At 41.6% G+C, this 15599-nt stretch overlaps 1 protein-coding gene across 3 annotated transcripts in view; it reads left to right on the forward strand.

Annotated features, from left to right (window-relative positions):
- Positions 1–15599, forward strand: part of FAXC (failed axon connections homolog, metaxin like GST domain containing) — a 71076-nt gene that overhangs the window by 11258 nt on the left and 44219 nt on the right. For all 3 annotated transcript variants that reach the window (XM_060115141.1, XM_060115140.1, XM_060115139.1), the window contains one exon: positions 11748–11944. In XM_060115141.1, the coding sequence (XP_059971124.1) occupies positions 11748–11944 (197 nt within the window). The remainder of the gene's footprint in view (positions 1–11747; positions 11945–15599) is intronic.

Raw genomic sequence — 15599 nt, forward strand, 5'->3', positions numbered from 1 at the left:
TTTATTTTTTAACAGAAATGAGACGGGGATAAGTATTTGATGACCATTAGTAGGAACTCACAAGGGTTTTCTTAAAAAGCCTGATGTGGGGCTTCCCTGGGGGCGCAGTGGTTGAGAGTCCGCCTGCCGAGGCAGGGGACACGGGTTCGTGCCCTGGTCTGGGAGGATCTCACATGCCGCGGAGCGGCTGGGCCCGTGAGCCATGGCCGCTGAGCCTGCGCGTCCGGAGCCTGTGCTCCGCAACGGGAGAGGCCACAACAGCGAGAGGCCCGCGTACAGCAAAAAAAAAAAGCCTGATGTGTTGGTTACAGTTGTTATCTTTTAAAAATCAGAATATAAATATTGGTGGGTCAATTTTTAAAACTTTTCATTTTGTTATAATTATAGATTCATAGGAAGTTGCAAAAAGTGTACAAGGAGTCCTGCAGATATGGCTAATTTTTTTTCAAACTAAAAACGGATTTACCGTTTCTTTGTTTTTTGTTTTTTCCTGATTACATATAGATGGCATAAGGTCCTTATAAGAATTTCAAACACTACAGAAAAGTGTAAGGGGAAAATGAAAATCGCCTGACATCCTACTAGCAGGAGATTATCATCACTAATTCTTCTGACCATCTTTCCATACTTGTCTTTAGACGTACATATATAAAGACATCGTTTGCCATAACTGGTTGTATAGAAGCATGTATTTGACACAGTCACTCTTTTTATATACAAGAAAGAAAAAAGAAGGAAAATGGCTCCTTTGGAACTCTCTGCTTTGGCTCTTAGCCCTAACTTCTTTTTTAAAAAATTTATTTATTTATTTATTTATTTAATTTTTGAATTTTATTTTATTTATTTTTTTATACAGCGGGTTCTTATTAGTCATCCATTTTATACACATCACTGTATACATGTCAATCCCAATCGCCCAAGTCAGCACACCACCATCCCCACCCCCCCGCGGTTCTCCCCCCTTGGTGTCCATACGTTTGTTCTCTACATCTGTGTCTCAATTTCTGCCCTGCAAACCTGTTCATCTGTACTATTTTTCTAGGTTCCACATATATGCGTTAATATACGATATTTATTTTTCTCTTTCTGACTTACTTTACTCTGTATGACAGTCTCTAGATCCATCCACGTCTCAACAAATGACCCAGTAACGTTCCTTTTTATGGATGAGTAATATTCCATTGTATATATGTACCACATCTTCTTTATCCGTTTGTCGATGGGCATTTACATTCATTCCATGACCTGGCTATTGTTAATAGTGCTGCAGTGAACATTGGGGTGCATGTGTCTTTTTGAATTATGGTTTTCTCAGGGTATATGCCCACTAGTGGGATTGCTGGGTCATATGGTAGTTCTATTTTTGTTTTTTAAGGAACTTCCATACTGTTCTCCATAGTGGCTGTGTCAATTTACATTCCCACCAACAGTGCAAGAGGGTTCCCTTTTCTCCACACCCTCTCCAGCATTTGTTGTTTGTAGATTTTCTGATGATACCCATTCTGATTGGTGTGAGGTGATACCTCATTGTAGTTTTGATTTGCATTTCTCTAATAGTGATGTTGAGCAGCTTTTCATGTGCTTCTTGGCCATCTGTATGTCTTTTTTGGAGAAATGTCTATTTAGGTCTTCTGCCCATTTTTGGATTGGGTTGTTTGTTCATTTAATATTGAGCTGCATGAGCTGTTTATATATTTTGGAAATTAATCCTTTGTCCGTTGATTCGTTTGCAAATATTTTCTCGCATTCTGAGGGTTGTCTTTTCATCTTGTTTATGGTTTCCTTTGCTGTGCAAAAGCTTTGAAGTTCCATTAGGTCCCATTTGTTTATTTTTGTTTTTATTTCCATTACTCTAGGAGGTGGATCAAAAAAGATCTTGCTGTGGTTTATGTCAAAGAGTGTTCTTCCTATGTTTTCCTCTAAGAGTTTTATAGTGTCCGGTCTTGTATTTAGGTCTCTAATCCATTTTGATTTTATTTTTGTGTATGGTGTTAGGGAGTGTTCTAATTTCATTCTTTTACATGTAGCTGTCCAGTTTTCCCAGCACCACTTACTGAAGAGACTGTCTTTTCTCCATTGTATATCCTTGCCTCCTTTGTCATAGATTAGTTGACCATATGTGCGTGGGTTTACCTCTGGGCTTTCTATCTTGTTCCATTGATCCATGTTTTTGTTTCTGTGCCAGTACCATATTGTCTTGATTACTGTAGCTTTATAGTATAGTCTGAAGTCAGGGCGTCTGATTCCTCCAGCTCCATTTTCTTCCCTCAAGACTGCTTTGGCTTTTCAGGGACTTTTGTGTCTCCATACAAATTTTAAGATTTTTTGTTCTAGTTCCGTAAAAAATGCCATTGGTAATTTGATAGGGATTGCATTGAATCTGTAGATTGCTTTGGGTAGTATAGTCATTTTCACAATATTGGTTCTTCCAATCCAAGAACATGGTATATCTCTCCATCTGTTGGTATCATCATTAATTTCTTTCATCAGTGTCTTATAGTTTTCTGCATACAGGTCTTTTGTCTCCCTAGGTAGTTTTATTTCTAGGTATTTTATTCTTTTTGTTGCAGTGGTAAATGGGAGTGTTTCCTTAATTTCTCTTTTAGATTTTTCATCATTAGTGTAAAGGAAAGCAAGAGATTTCTGTGCATTAATTTTTTCTTCTTTTTTTTTGTGGTACACGGGCCTCTCACTGTTGTGGCCTCTCCCGTTGTGGAGCACAGGCTCCAGACACGCAGGCTCAGCGGCCATGGCTCACGGGCCTAGCCGCTCCACGGCATGTGGGATCTTCCCAGACTGGGGCACAAACCCGTGTCCCCTGCATTGGCAGGCGGACTCTCAACCACTGCGCCAACAGGGAAGCCCCTGTGCATTAATTTTGTATCCTGCAACTTTACCAGATGCATTGATTAGCTCTAGTAGTTTTCTGGTGGCATCTTTAGGATGCTCTATGTATAGTATCATGTCAAATGCAAACAATGACATTTTTACTTCTTCTTTTCCAATTTATATTCCTTTTATTTCTTTTTCTTCTCTGATTGCCGTGGCTAGGACTTCCAACACTATGTTGAATAATAGTGGCAAGAGTGGACCTCCTTGTCTTGTTCCTGATCTTAGAGGAAATGCTTTCAGTTTTTCACCATTGAGAATGATGTTTGCTGTGGTTTTGTCGTATATGGCCTTTAATATGTTGAGGTAGGTTCCCTCTATGCCCACTTTCTGGAGAGTTTTATCATAAATGGGTGTTGAATTTTGTCAAAAACTTTCTGCATCTATTGAGATGATCATATGGTTTTTATTCTTCAATTTGTTAATATGGTGTATCACATTGATTGATTTGCATATATTGAAGAATCCTTGCATCCCTGGGACAAATCCCACTTGATCATGGTCTATGATCCTTTTAATGTGTTGTTGGATTCTGTTTTCTAGTATTTTGTTGAGAATTTTTGCATCTATATTCATCAGTGATATTGGTCTGTAATTTTCTTTTTTTGTAGCATCTTTGCCTGGTTTTGGTATCAGGGTGATGGTGGCCTCATAGAATGAGTTTGGGAGTGTTCCTTCCTCTGCAATTTTTTGGAAGAGTTTCAGAAGGATGGGTGTTAGCTCTTCTCTAAATGTTTGATAGAATTCACCTGTGAAGCCATCTGGTCCTGGACTTTTGTTTGTTGGAAGATTTTTAATCACCGTTTCAATTTCATTCCTTGTGATTGGTCTGTTCATATTTTCTGTTTCTTCCTGGTTCAGTCTTGGAAGGTATTACCTTTCTAAGAATTTGTCCATTTCTTCCAGGTTGTCCATTTTATTGGCATAGAGTTGCCTGTAGTAGTCTCTTAGGATGCTTTGTATTTCTTTGGTGTCTGTTGTAACTTCTCCTTTTTCATTTCTAATTTTATTGATTTGAGTCCTCTCCCTCTTTTTCTTGATGAGTCTGGCTAATGGTTTATGAATTTTGTTTATCTTCTCAAAGAACCAGCTTTTAGTTTTATTGATCTTTGCTATTGTTTTCTTTGTTTCTATTTCATTTATTTCTGCTCTGATCTTTATGATTTCTTTCCTTCTGCTAACTTTGGGTTTTGTTTGTTCTTCTTTCTCTAGTTCGCTTAAGTGTAAGGTTAGATTCTTTATTTGAGATTTTTCTTGTTTCTTGGGGTAGGCTTGTATAGCTATAAACTTCCGTCTTAGAACTGCTTTTGCTGCATCCCATAGGTTTTGGATCATGGTGTTTTCATTGTCATTTGTCTCTAGGTATTTTTTGATTTCTTCTTTGATTTCTTCAGTGATCTCTTGGTTATTTAGTAACGTATTGTTTAGCCTCCATGTGTTTATGTTTTTTATGTTTTTTTCCCTGTAATTCATTTCTAATTTCATAGCGTTGTGGTCAGAAAAGATGCTTGATATGATTTCAATTTTCTTAAATTTACTGAGGCTTGATTTGTGACCGTGACCCAATATGTGATGTATCCTGGAGAATGTTCCGTGTGCACTTGAGAAGAAAGTGTAATCTGCTGTTTTTGGATGGAATGTCCCATAAATATCAATTAAATCTATCTGGTCTATTGTGTCATTTAAAGCTTCTGTTTCCTTATTTATTTTCCTTTTGGATGATCTGTCCGTTGGTGTAAGTGAGGTGTTAAAGTCCCCCACTATTATTGTGTTACTGTCGATTTCCTGTTTTATAGCTGTTAGCAGTTACCTTATGTATTGTACCTATGTTGGGTGCAAATATATTTATACTTGTTATATCTTCTTCTTGGATTGATCCCTTGATCATTATGTAGTGTCCTTCCTTGTCTCTTGTAACATTCTTTATTTTAAAGTCTATTTTATCTGATCTGAGTATTGCTACTCCAGCTTTCTTTTGACTTCCATTTGCATGGAATATCTTTTCCCATCCCCTCACTTGCAGTCTGAATGTGTCCCTAGGTCTGAAGTGGGTCTCTTGTAGACAGCATAGGTATGGGTCTTGTTTTTGTATCCATTCAGTGAGCCTGTGTCTTTTGGTTGGAGCGTTTAATCCATTAACATTTGAGGTAATTATCGATATTTATGTCCCTGTGACCGTTTTCTGAATTGTTTTGGGTTTGTTTTTGTAGGTCCTTTTCTTCTCTTGTGTTTCCCACTTAAGAGAAGTTCCTTTAGCAGTTGTTGTGGAGCTGGTTTGGTGGTGCTGAATTCTCTTAGCTTTTGCTTGTCTGTAAAGCTTTTGATTTTTCCATCAAATCTGAATGAGATCCTTGCCGGGTAGAGTAATCTTGGTTGTAGGTTCTTCCCTTTCATCACTTTAAGTATATCATGCCTCTCCCTTCTGGCTTGTAGGGTTTCTGCTGATAAATCAGCTGTTAACCTTATGGGGGTTCCCTTGTATGTTATTTGTCGTTTTTCCCTTGCTGCTTTCAATAATTTTTCTTCGTCTTTAATTTTTGCCAATTTGATTACTATGTGTCTTGGCGTGTTTCTCCTTGGGTGTATCCTGTATGGGTCTCGCTACGCTTCCTGGACTTGGGTGGCTGTTTCTTTTCCCATTTTAGGGAGGTTTTTGACTGTAATCTCTTCAAATATTTTCTTGGGTCCTTTCTCTCTCTCTTCTCCTTCTGGGACCCCTATAATGTGAATGTTGTTGAGTTTCATGTTGCCCCAGAGGTCTCTTAGGCTGTCTTCATTTCTTTTCATTCTTTTTTCTTTATTCTGTTCCGCAGCAGTGAATTCCACCATTCTATCTTCCAGTGCACTTATCTGTTCTTCTGCCTCATTTACTCTATTGATTCCTTCTAGTGTCGTTTTCATTTCAATTATTGTATTGTTCATATTTGTTTGTCTGTTCTTTAATTCTTCTAGGTCTTTGTTAAACATTTCTTGCATCTTCTTGATCTTTGCCTCCATTGTTTTTCCGAGGTCCTGGATCATCTTCACTATCATTATTCTGAATTCTTTTTCTGGAAGGTTGCCTATCTCCACTTCATTTAGTTTTTTTTCTGGGGTTTTATCTTGTTCCTTCATCTGCTACATAGCCCTCTGCCTTTTCATCTCGTCTGTCTTTCTGTGAATGTGCTTTTCGTTCTACAGGCTGCAGGATTGTAGTTCTTCTTGGTTCTCCTGTCTGCCCTCTGGTGGATGAGGCTACCTAAGAGGCTTGTGCAAGTTTCCTAATGGGAGGAACTGGTGGTGGGTAGAGCTGACTGTTGCTCTGGTGGGCAGAGCTCTGTAAAACGTTAATCCACTTGACTGCTGATGCATGGGGCTGGGTTCCCTCCCTGTTGGTTGTTTGGCCTGAGGCAACCCAACACTGGAGCCTACCTGGGCTCTTTGGTGGGGCTATTGGCAGACTCTGGGAGGGCTCATGCCAAGGAGTACTTCCCAGAACTTCTGCTGCCAGTGTCCTTGTCCCCACGGTGAGCCACAGCCACCCCGCCTCTGTAGGAGACCCTCCAACACTAGCAGGTAGGTCTGGTTCAGTCTCCTATGGGGTCACTGCGCTTTCCCCTGGGTCCTGATGCTCACACTACTTTGTGTGTGCCCTCCAAGAATGGAGTCTCTGTTTCCCCCAGTCCTGTCAAAATCCTGCAACAAATCCCACTAGCCTTCAAAGTCTGATTCTCTAGGAATTCCTCCTCCCGTTGCCAGACCCCCAGGTTGGAAAGCCTGACGTGGGGCTCAGAACCCTCACTCCAGTGTGTGGACTTCTGTGGTATAAGTGTTCTCCAGTCTGTGAGTCACCCACCCAGCAGTTATGGGATTTGATTTTGCTGTGATTGTGCCCCTCCTACCGTCTTATTGTGGCTTCTCCTTCATCTTTGGATGTGGGGTATCTTTTTTGGTGAGTTCCAGTGTCTTCCTGTCGATGATTGTCCAGCAGTTAGTTGTGATTCTGGTGTTCTTGCAAGAGGGAGTGAGAGCACGTCCTTCTACTCTGCCATCTTGGTTCCAATCTCGCAATCCTCCCTTTCTTGCGCAAGGATTAAATTAGGCTTTTACATGTTAAGATTGAAAAATCATGATTTATTTAACATTTTGAATATAGAAGCTAAAAATAGGTATTGTGAGGTTACGAGGTTAGGAAACAGAAGCTGGTCTTTCCCCTAACTTCTGATGTTCTATGTATTTGCTCTTTTTGTCTGGGCACCACCTCCACCATCTTTTTGTTTCGGAATTTTTCTGAGCTACAGACAAGTTAAAAGAATAATACAATGAACATCCATATACTCTTCACCTAGATTCGCCAATTGTCAGCATGTTGCCTTCTTTCCTTTATTTCTCTTTATATATACTTTTATGAACAATTTTTTGATGCAACATTTGAACATAAGCTGTAAGAATCATGACAGTTCTCCCCTCAATTCCTCAGCATGTATCTCCAAAAAAGAAGGACATTCTTCTACAAAACTACTTGTAAAGGGAAGTACTCAGATTCTTCCTTCCTGTGTAGGGAAAACCAGTTCCTCCCTACTGTGTGTTTCTCCCCATGAGTATCGTTTATTACTCACATGAAACACTTCATTTCTAACACTTATGGTCAGATGTGTGGAGGCTTTTCCCCACACCAAGTGATTCCCTGACACCAGCTGGACATCCTACAATTTAATTCAATTCTGACACCACCCACAGATAGTGTCAGATCCCACACGTTAAGGACTCAGTCCCACAAGACTGCCCCCCTCCCCGACCCCCAGATGCCAGCTGCAAGCCCAGATTGTCACCTGTGCTTCTGACCAACCGACTGTAGATCAGAGGTTCTAATGACCCCTCCTTAGGTCTGATTAATTTGCTAGAGCAGCTCACAGAACTCATGGAAACAATTACTTACATTTATCAGTTTATTAGAGGATATGATAAAAGATACAGATGAGTAGCCAGATGAAGAGTGAGGTTTGGGAGGGTCCTGAGTGTAGGAGCTTCTGTCCCCGTGGAGTTGAGGGTGTCACCTTCCCAGTGTGATGGTGTTCACCAACCTGGTAGCTCTCCAAACCCGATACTTTGGGGATTTTGTGGAGGCTTCCTCATGTAGAGACGATCAGTTGATAGCTCCATGTCCAAGCCCTCTCTCCTCTCTGGAGGACGGGGGAGGGGTTTGAAAGCGCTAAGCTTCTATTTGCAACTTGGTCTTTCTGGTGACCAGCTCACCCAGGCGCCTCCTCAGACTCACCTCCTTAGAACAAGTGGTGCTCCTAGTGCTCCTGTCACTTAGGAATGTGTAAGGGCTTTAGGAGCTCTGTGCTGGGAACCAGGGGCAGGGACTAATGCCTGTATTTCTTATTCACAATAGTGGTTGCGTGAATTTTTTTTTTTTTTTTCGGTACGCGGGCCTCTCACTGTTGTGGCCTCTCCCGTTGCGGAGCACAGGCTCCGGATGCGCAGGCTCAGCGGCCATGGCTCACGGGCCTAGCCGCTCGGCGGCATGTGGGATCTTCCCGGACCGGGGCACAAACCCGTGTCCCCTGCATCGGCAGGCGGACTCTCAACCACTGCGCCACCAGGGAAGCCTGCGTGAATTTTTTTCAACGTGTTATAATCCACAAAAGTTGCTCAAAGTATCTCAAATTTAGCCAGTGGGAGACCTTTCAAGATGGTTCCAGAGGTGCAGTGAATGTAAAGGGTATAAATTTAGCTGAAAAGTTGGGGATGCTGTGGCCAGTGTAGCATGTCAGTTTCCCAAGACTCTGGGATTTTCTTTTAAGGCCTCAAGCTGTCCATTTTGAAATGGTGATGGTGATGTTAATACTTCTGATGAAGGCACTCTGTCAAACACTTGGTGTGCATTTTCTCATTTAATTCAAGCAACTGTTATTATCCCCATTATATAGATGAGCCCAGGGGGGATTAAGGGAGACCAGGGAGGTCCAAGGTCACAGAGTGACTAAATGAGGGAGCCAGATTTTTAAACCCAAAGCCTATTGCTTTCACTGCTGTGCTAATAATGTAGTGTAAGTGTAGATGCATTCAACTCATCTAGGACAGACTTGCAGGGGGAAACATCAGCTTGGAAAAGAGGTAAAGAGGATTTACCTCTTCATCTTTCTTCTTCAAATTACTTTCAGAAACTACTCTAGGTGGGCCAGTCAGACCCCAATTGCTTAGATAAAAATAGACCAGGAGTTCTTTAGTATATTTAAGGAAGTTAAGGAAAATCAAGTATTATTTAAAAATTATATATATTTATTTAAAAAATAATATAACCACATTCAGAAAAATTGAAATTCATGGAAAAAGATAACCTGGCTCTCACACATAGTTTTGACAATTACTTTGGACATTTTTATGTTTCTTTTTAAAAATATTTTTTGAATTCATCTAATTTTTAGATATACTCATAGTATCTCTAAAATGTTGTCTCCTGCTTTTTTTATCCAGTAAGCAAAAAAAAAATTTTGATGATGAAAACCTACTAGAACTTTCATTCCCATAAGAGTTCATCATTGATTTTTATTTCCCCAATTAAAAAAATGGTCTAGATAAAAATGTACCAAGTCCTCAGGGAAGGAATGGACTAGAGGGAAGGGCAGATGTATAAACAGCAATTCTGAAAGGGGAGGGGAATATACACTGCACAGTGGAAGCATGGAGGAAAGGCAGATAATGGTTGTGCCTTGAGGAAATGGTTCACCAGCAAGGTGAAATTCCAACTGAAGTTTTTAGGATGGATAGGACTTTCAGAGGACGGGCAAAAGGGTTCCTGTACAAGGTACGGGAGTGTACAAAGTCAGAGAGATGGCAGGACTTTGACTTGGTTAGGGGTGGGCAGTTGGAATTCAGGAAATCAGAGGCACTGGCAGCAGGGAGGCTGGGCAGGTGGGTGGCGATTAGATGGTATGGGCCTAGACCACTTTGTGAAGGGGGTTAGACTAGACCCATTAAAGCCGTTGGGTAATTTTGAGCAGCAGAGGTCCTGCATCTCATTTGCACTACAGACAGTTCCCTCTGATGTCAGTGTGCAGGATAGAATCCATCTGTGAACGACGAGTCTAGAAGGGGATGTGGAAGGAGGATATGGGTGGTATCAAGAGCAATCTGAAGCAGATACTATGTTATATGGTAAATTCACATCTTTAGTGTACAAATTATAAAAATGCCAGATGTACTAGCAACTTTTAAAACTTGACATTTCTCAACATCAGGAGTAATGTCTAGGGCTGCCATGTATAGTTGTGTAGGTTGTTCACTGCACAACAGTGCCTGGCCAAGGAGTGGGGGCAAAATCTGGACCCACCTCTTGCCAAGCTGTGAATCCTGGCATGGACTGTATCCACCCAGAGGAGGCTTCATTTTCCAAATTGTACAAAAACAATATGGCTAGCAGCAGCCCCCAAAACTCCCTTTTCCAGGTTTAGGCCTAGAATGAATTTCTTTAGAATAATCAATGAGATAAGAAATCAAGACACCAAGAGTCAGAGAACAGTTAAAGTCCCCATTGTTCTCTACCAAATTCATTGTGTGTGTATCAATAGTTCATTCCTTTTTATTGCTGAGTAGTATTCCATGGTAAGGTTATACCAGAATTTGTTTATTCATTTACCTCTTGATGAGCATTTGATTTTTTTTTCCTGTTTTTGACAATTGCAAATAAAGCTTCTATGAACATTTGTGTACAAGTCTTTGCATGGACATATGCTTTCTTTTCTCTTGGGTAAATACCTAGGAGTGAAATGGCTGGATTGAGTGGCAGGTGTGTACTTCACGTTTTAAGAAACTGTCACATGGTTTCAAAGTGGTTGTGCCGTTCTACTTTCCCACCAGCAATATTTGAGAGTTCAGTTTCCTCCACAGGAACCAACACTTGCTATTAGCCCACAGTATCTGAACTATCGACTTGTATGAAGTATGAGGAAGAGTTTGTAATAATCTGATTAATTTAGTCTGTGTAGGCCACCCAAAAATGGATTCAGATTTAAAACTCAACTTTGGGTTCTACACAATCCAAATTTACTGAGAAAAGGGACTGAGTAAATGCAGTCATTACCACAGAATCCCCTCCATCAGCGTGGTTAAGATCTTTTAATATAGTGAGAAGATGTTGCTCTGTCATTCTCAGTGTCTATGAAGTGTGTGACTCCACCTCCACCTCCCCACCCAACCCCATTCTGGGATCAGAATCCCCTCTGAGACACTGTAAGCTTCTAGTGTGGGTGTGAATCAAAGGGAGCTTGTCAAAAACACAGATTTCTGGGCACTTTTCCCTGGATTCTGACCCAGTGATCTGGGTGGGGGCCCAGGAATCTGCATTTTCACAGGCACTGGAGTTAAGTCTGTTGGACACACTTTGGTACACCTAACTTATAATTTCTGGGGCCACTTGTTTGCAGTGTAGTGGTATTAAGCATTTGCAAGTGTAAGCTACTGGGTTTCAAGTGAGGTTTTTGATCAGTAGCCTGGTCAGTACAAGCCTCCTCATGGTTTATGTTTACTTTTTGCATTTTTGGGTTGTTCATATATTATAACCAGACTGACTCTTACCAGGATCAGGATCATTTCAACACCTCCCTTCCTCCCTGCTCTTTTTTTTTTTTTTTTTAAACAGCAAGCCAGAACTCATGATAAAATCTATGGGAGTAAAGTACTATTTTCATGTGAGACAAATCTTTTTTTTTAAGAGTAACTACTTATTCCCTCAAGAGTTTATATGCTGAGTTCATTCACTTGAATAGTGCAGTCACTATCAAATATGCCGTTGGAATATTTGTTTCTGTTAATCATACAGTGAAGTTTAAATAAAACATTGCTTTTCTCTTTTTAAAATTTACTTTGCTTAGAACTATTTTGGTGGAAAGCTCTCTGCTCAAGGGAAAATGCCTTGGATTGAATATAATCATGAAAAAGTTTCTGGGACAGAATTCATAATTGACTTTCTGGAAGAGAAACTTGGAGTGAATTTAAACAAAAACCTTGGTCCTCATGAAAGAGCCATCTCCAGGGCAGTGACTAAGATGGTGGAGGAGCATTTCTATTGGTGAGTCCCCGCGGGCACCTGGGTGGGTGTCCAGGGCCTGTCCCTATCACTTGGAGTAAGCTAAGTTGTTTCACTTTTCAGACACTCCCCCCCCCCCCCGCCTTTTCCAAAGTGTTCTACATTCTGACTGACTTAGGGGTCAAAGTTACGACTGTTAAGTTTCTAGGTATCTAGAGCAGGTTGACATTTTCTATGGAGGCCCAGCTAGTGCATATTTTAGGCTTTTCGAGCCATATGTGTCTGTGGCAACTACTTAACTCTGCAGTTTTAGTGCAAAAGCAGCCTCAGATTGTACACACATGAGTAAGTGTGACTGTGTTTCAATAAAACAACAAAAGCACTGAAATTTGAATTTCATTTAATATGAAATACTATTCTTTTGATTTTTTTTTCCTCAACCATTTACAAATATGAAAACTTCTTAGCCCATGGGCTATATAGTTGGCTGACCCCTGATCTAAGTCACTGAGGTGAGGGAGCTATTTCAGTAGACTGGGCTTTTTACCAGTACAAACTGCTGAATTAAAGTGATAGTACATCAGATACCCAGAGGAGGGAACAGAAGACTAAGGCAGGACAGAAGTCTCAGGTGACATAAATTAAGCAAGCTTTGGCAGGGTATCGTCAGTTTTCCTTGGATGACAAGAGCTTCTCTATGATCCAGAAGTAAAGCATACTACTATTTTCTGAGCAACTTGGCCCTGATTGGCTGACTGCTGGCCTGTACTTTGCTGATTGGCTGACTCCTATCCTGTACCTTGCCTTGATTGGCTGACTCCCAGCCCTTATTCTCTGAGTACGAAGCATACCACACACTGTGTGGATGAGGTAGGTACCCCTGTGCTGCACCTGGCGTGCTGGCTGTGACATCGCCTGAGTTAAGCAGACTTGGTTCTTCTTGCTTTACAAGCTCATTGATATGTGGGTTTCTTCTTTTTCTTTCATCCGTCTTCTGGAGTTTTAGCATCTTTCTATACACTCCAATAGATAAGAGACATTTTCTCCCTGATTTATGCACTTTATCTTGTTCCAAAGATTTAATAAAAAATTGCCGAGCCCACTTTTTTTGGCATTAATTGTTACTCCTGGGTTATTGCTCACCGAGTAGCTTTTACCTCTTCCACCAAGGGATTCACTCACTGTGGGGTTGATTGTAGAAGGTTTTTTGCCATCACATTCCTATTTCATCCATTCAGCTCTCTTTCTAAATGGAAAACTTGTCTTTTGGATTTTGTTACTGTCTGTTGTTCTTTTTCGTTTTCCACTTTCAGTTCTTGCTCACTTTATTCCAGGGCTGACCTGAAGCACCACTTTCTTCCCCTTCTCACTGCAGAGGGTGGGAGGAAGGAGGGAACCAGACAGAGAGTGGAGTCAGGGGTGCAGATCAGCCTGGGAGTGATCACAGACTCCGTGTGCCCAGAATGAACTCGGGTCTGTTCCTTATAATACCTGTGGAGAGCTGCTGGCCCTCCCCTCTCAAAGAGTGCAGGGGTTGCAGTGTGGACCAAAATGCATGAGTGCAGGTGTCATGCTTAGTCTCAGGGAAAAACCTTTGAGGGACACGGTCGTCTCACCTGCTTGCCAGGTTCCAGTCCCCGCTTTGCAGCGATCAGGGAAATGAAGAACCAGCACAGGCACGCAAGCCCTCGGTGTCTTCCGTTGCTGAGGCCCCCGTCAGAGTGCTACATCGTTTAATGGATGGGCCCGTTAACGTGGAGAGCTATAGCACTTTGTCAGCTGCCTGAAAAGCCGAAAACCTTCCATTTAAGTTGGTATTTTTCTACACTCTCTGTTTTCTGTAGTGGTTCATAAAATTTATATTCAAGTTAGAAAGACTTTGATCCAGCTAGGTTCCCAAGTACCACCCATCACTGCTTCTTGCTCTGGGTATTAGTGACGTTTTATATATGTTTACTCTCTGGTAGAAGTTCATCTCCTGCTCTTCCCTTCCGTTCTCTTCCTAATGAGAGGGTCCCTGCTAACGAGATGGGGTGTGGTGGGGAGGGGTGGGAGGGAGAGTTGGGAGGTGGTACCCTGGTGGGGAAGAATCTTAATTTTACAGACTACAAACCCCCAAGTGCTTGGGAAGTTGCTTAGGTCATTTGTAGATTCTTCTCTCTCTCTTTTTTTTTTTTTTTGCGGTACGCGGGCCTCTCACTGCTGTGGCCTCTCCCGTCGCGGAGCACAGGCCCCGGACGCGCAGGCTCAGCGGCCATGGCTCACGGGCCCAGCCGCTCCGCGGCATGTGGGATCCTCCCTGACCGGGGCACGAACTGGCGTCCCCTGCATTGGCAGGCGGACTCTCAACCACTGCGCCACCAGGGAAGCCCCTTCTCTTTTTTTAATTAAAAAAAAATACTTCTTTTGGGTTAGCTACTGTTTCTCATTTGTGTCTCAAGGGTTAATTTGAGGAACAGATAGTGAAGGTGGGAGGTCAGGTCTTGGCTGAGATATAAATATCCAGTGAACTTACAAAAAAAAATCCTAATTCCTCCAATTTCTTTTAGTCTCTAGTAGCAGAAGGAAAAACAAACTCTGTTTCATAAACTTTCCAAACCTTTAGCCAACTTCTTGCTTTGGGGAGATCCTGAACAGGCTTTCCTGAGAGCTCTAAATCCCAGGGGAGAAAACACACACACACACACACACACACACACACACACACACACACACACACACACACACACACACACACACACACACACACACACACACACACACACACACACTCTCCCAGCCCCACACTGCCCGTGCAACCCATGGTAAGAAAATGTGTACCTGCGGAAACCGGGGGCCAGCATAGGGAACTGACCACAATATGTAGGAAAATATTACAACTATGAGCTTTCCATGAGAGCTTGTTAAATTCTGACCATCAACATGCTCTAAGGTTGTGTTTGTACTTACAGAAGTGGAAGAGGTGGAATCAATTGTTTGACTCAGTTGATTCAATTATCTGGAGCTTTCAGATATGTTTATTTTGGTCTGAAACTTTAAAAATACTCCACTTCACATGTGATTTTCTGAAAAGCAAAGACATTGGAAGGCTGTCATTATATAACATCACATAATTCTGAAGCTCTGAGTTAGGTCTGTTCAAATAAGCACACTCAGCTATAAAGTGGTTTATCCTGAACTTGAAATCCATACACTTGAATTATACAGCTATTATTGAAGATGATACTTTGTTCCACTGGATGCTCAAGTTAGATCTAATGCAGGGAAGCCGGTGTACAGCGAAGTCTGATTACTGGAACGAAATTTGAGTTTTGGTAACAGAAGTATGTGTGACATACTGCCCCCTTGTGGACACTACTGAGTGTCTTGAGCGCCTTCCAACCCCATAGGGACGTGTGCAGGGCACCCATTGTCAAACTATCTATAGCCATAACAGTTTTACCCATAAAAATATAGGGGTTAGAATAGAGGATTCAAATTCATTTTTAGGTTGGCCATAATTTTTAAATTTTGCTTTTGGCTTTTGGTGAATGGGAGAGATGGGATGCTTTAATAAAATGACTTACCCAAGATCTCCTTCTCTAAAAGCCAGGAGACACTTTCTCCCTGATTACAGCTCGATTGATGCGGTCCCTTCTCCTTTCTTTTTTTGTCCCCCTCCACCCTTACTTTTAGATGTAGTGAGGACCCCTGTTTG

Source organism: Mesoplodon densirostris, chromosome 12, assembly GCF_025265405.1.
Source record: "Mesoplodon densirostris isolate mMesDen1 chromosome 12, mMesDen1 primary haplotype, whole genome shotgun sequence".
NCBI classification, from domain to species: domain Eukaryota; kingdom Metazoa; phylum Chordata; class Mammalia; order Artiodactyla; family Ziphiidae; genus Mesoplodon; species Mesoplodon densirostris.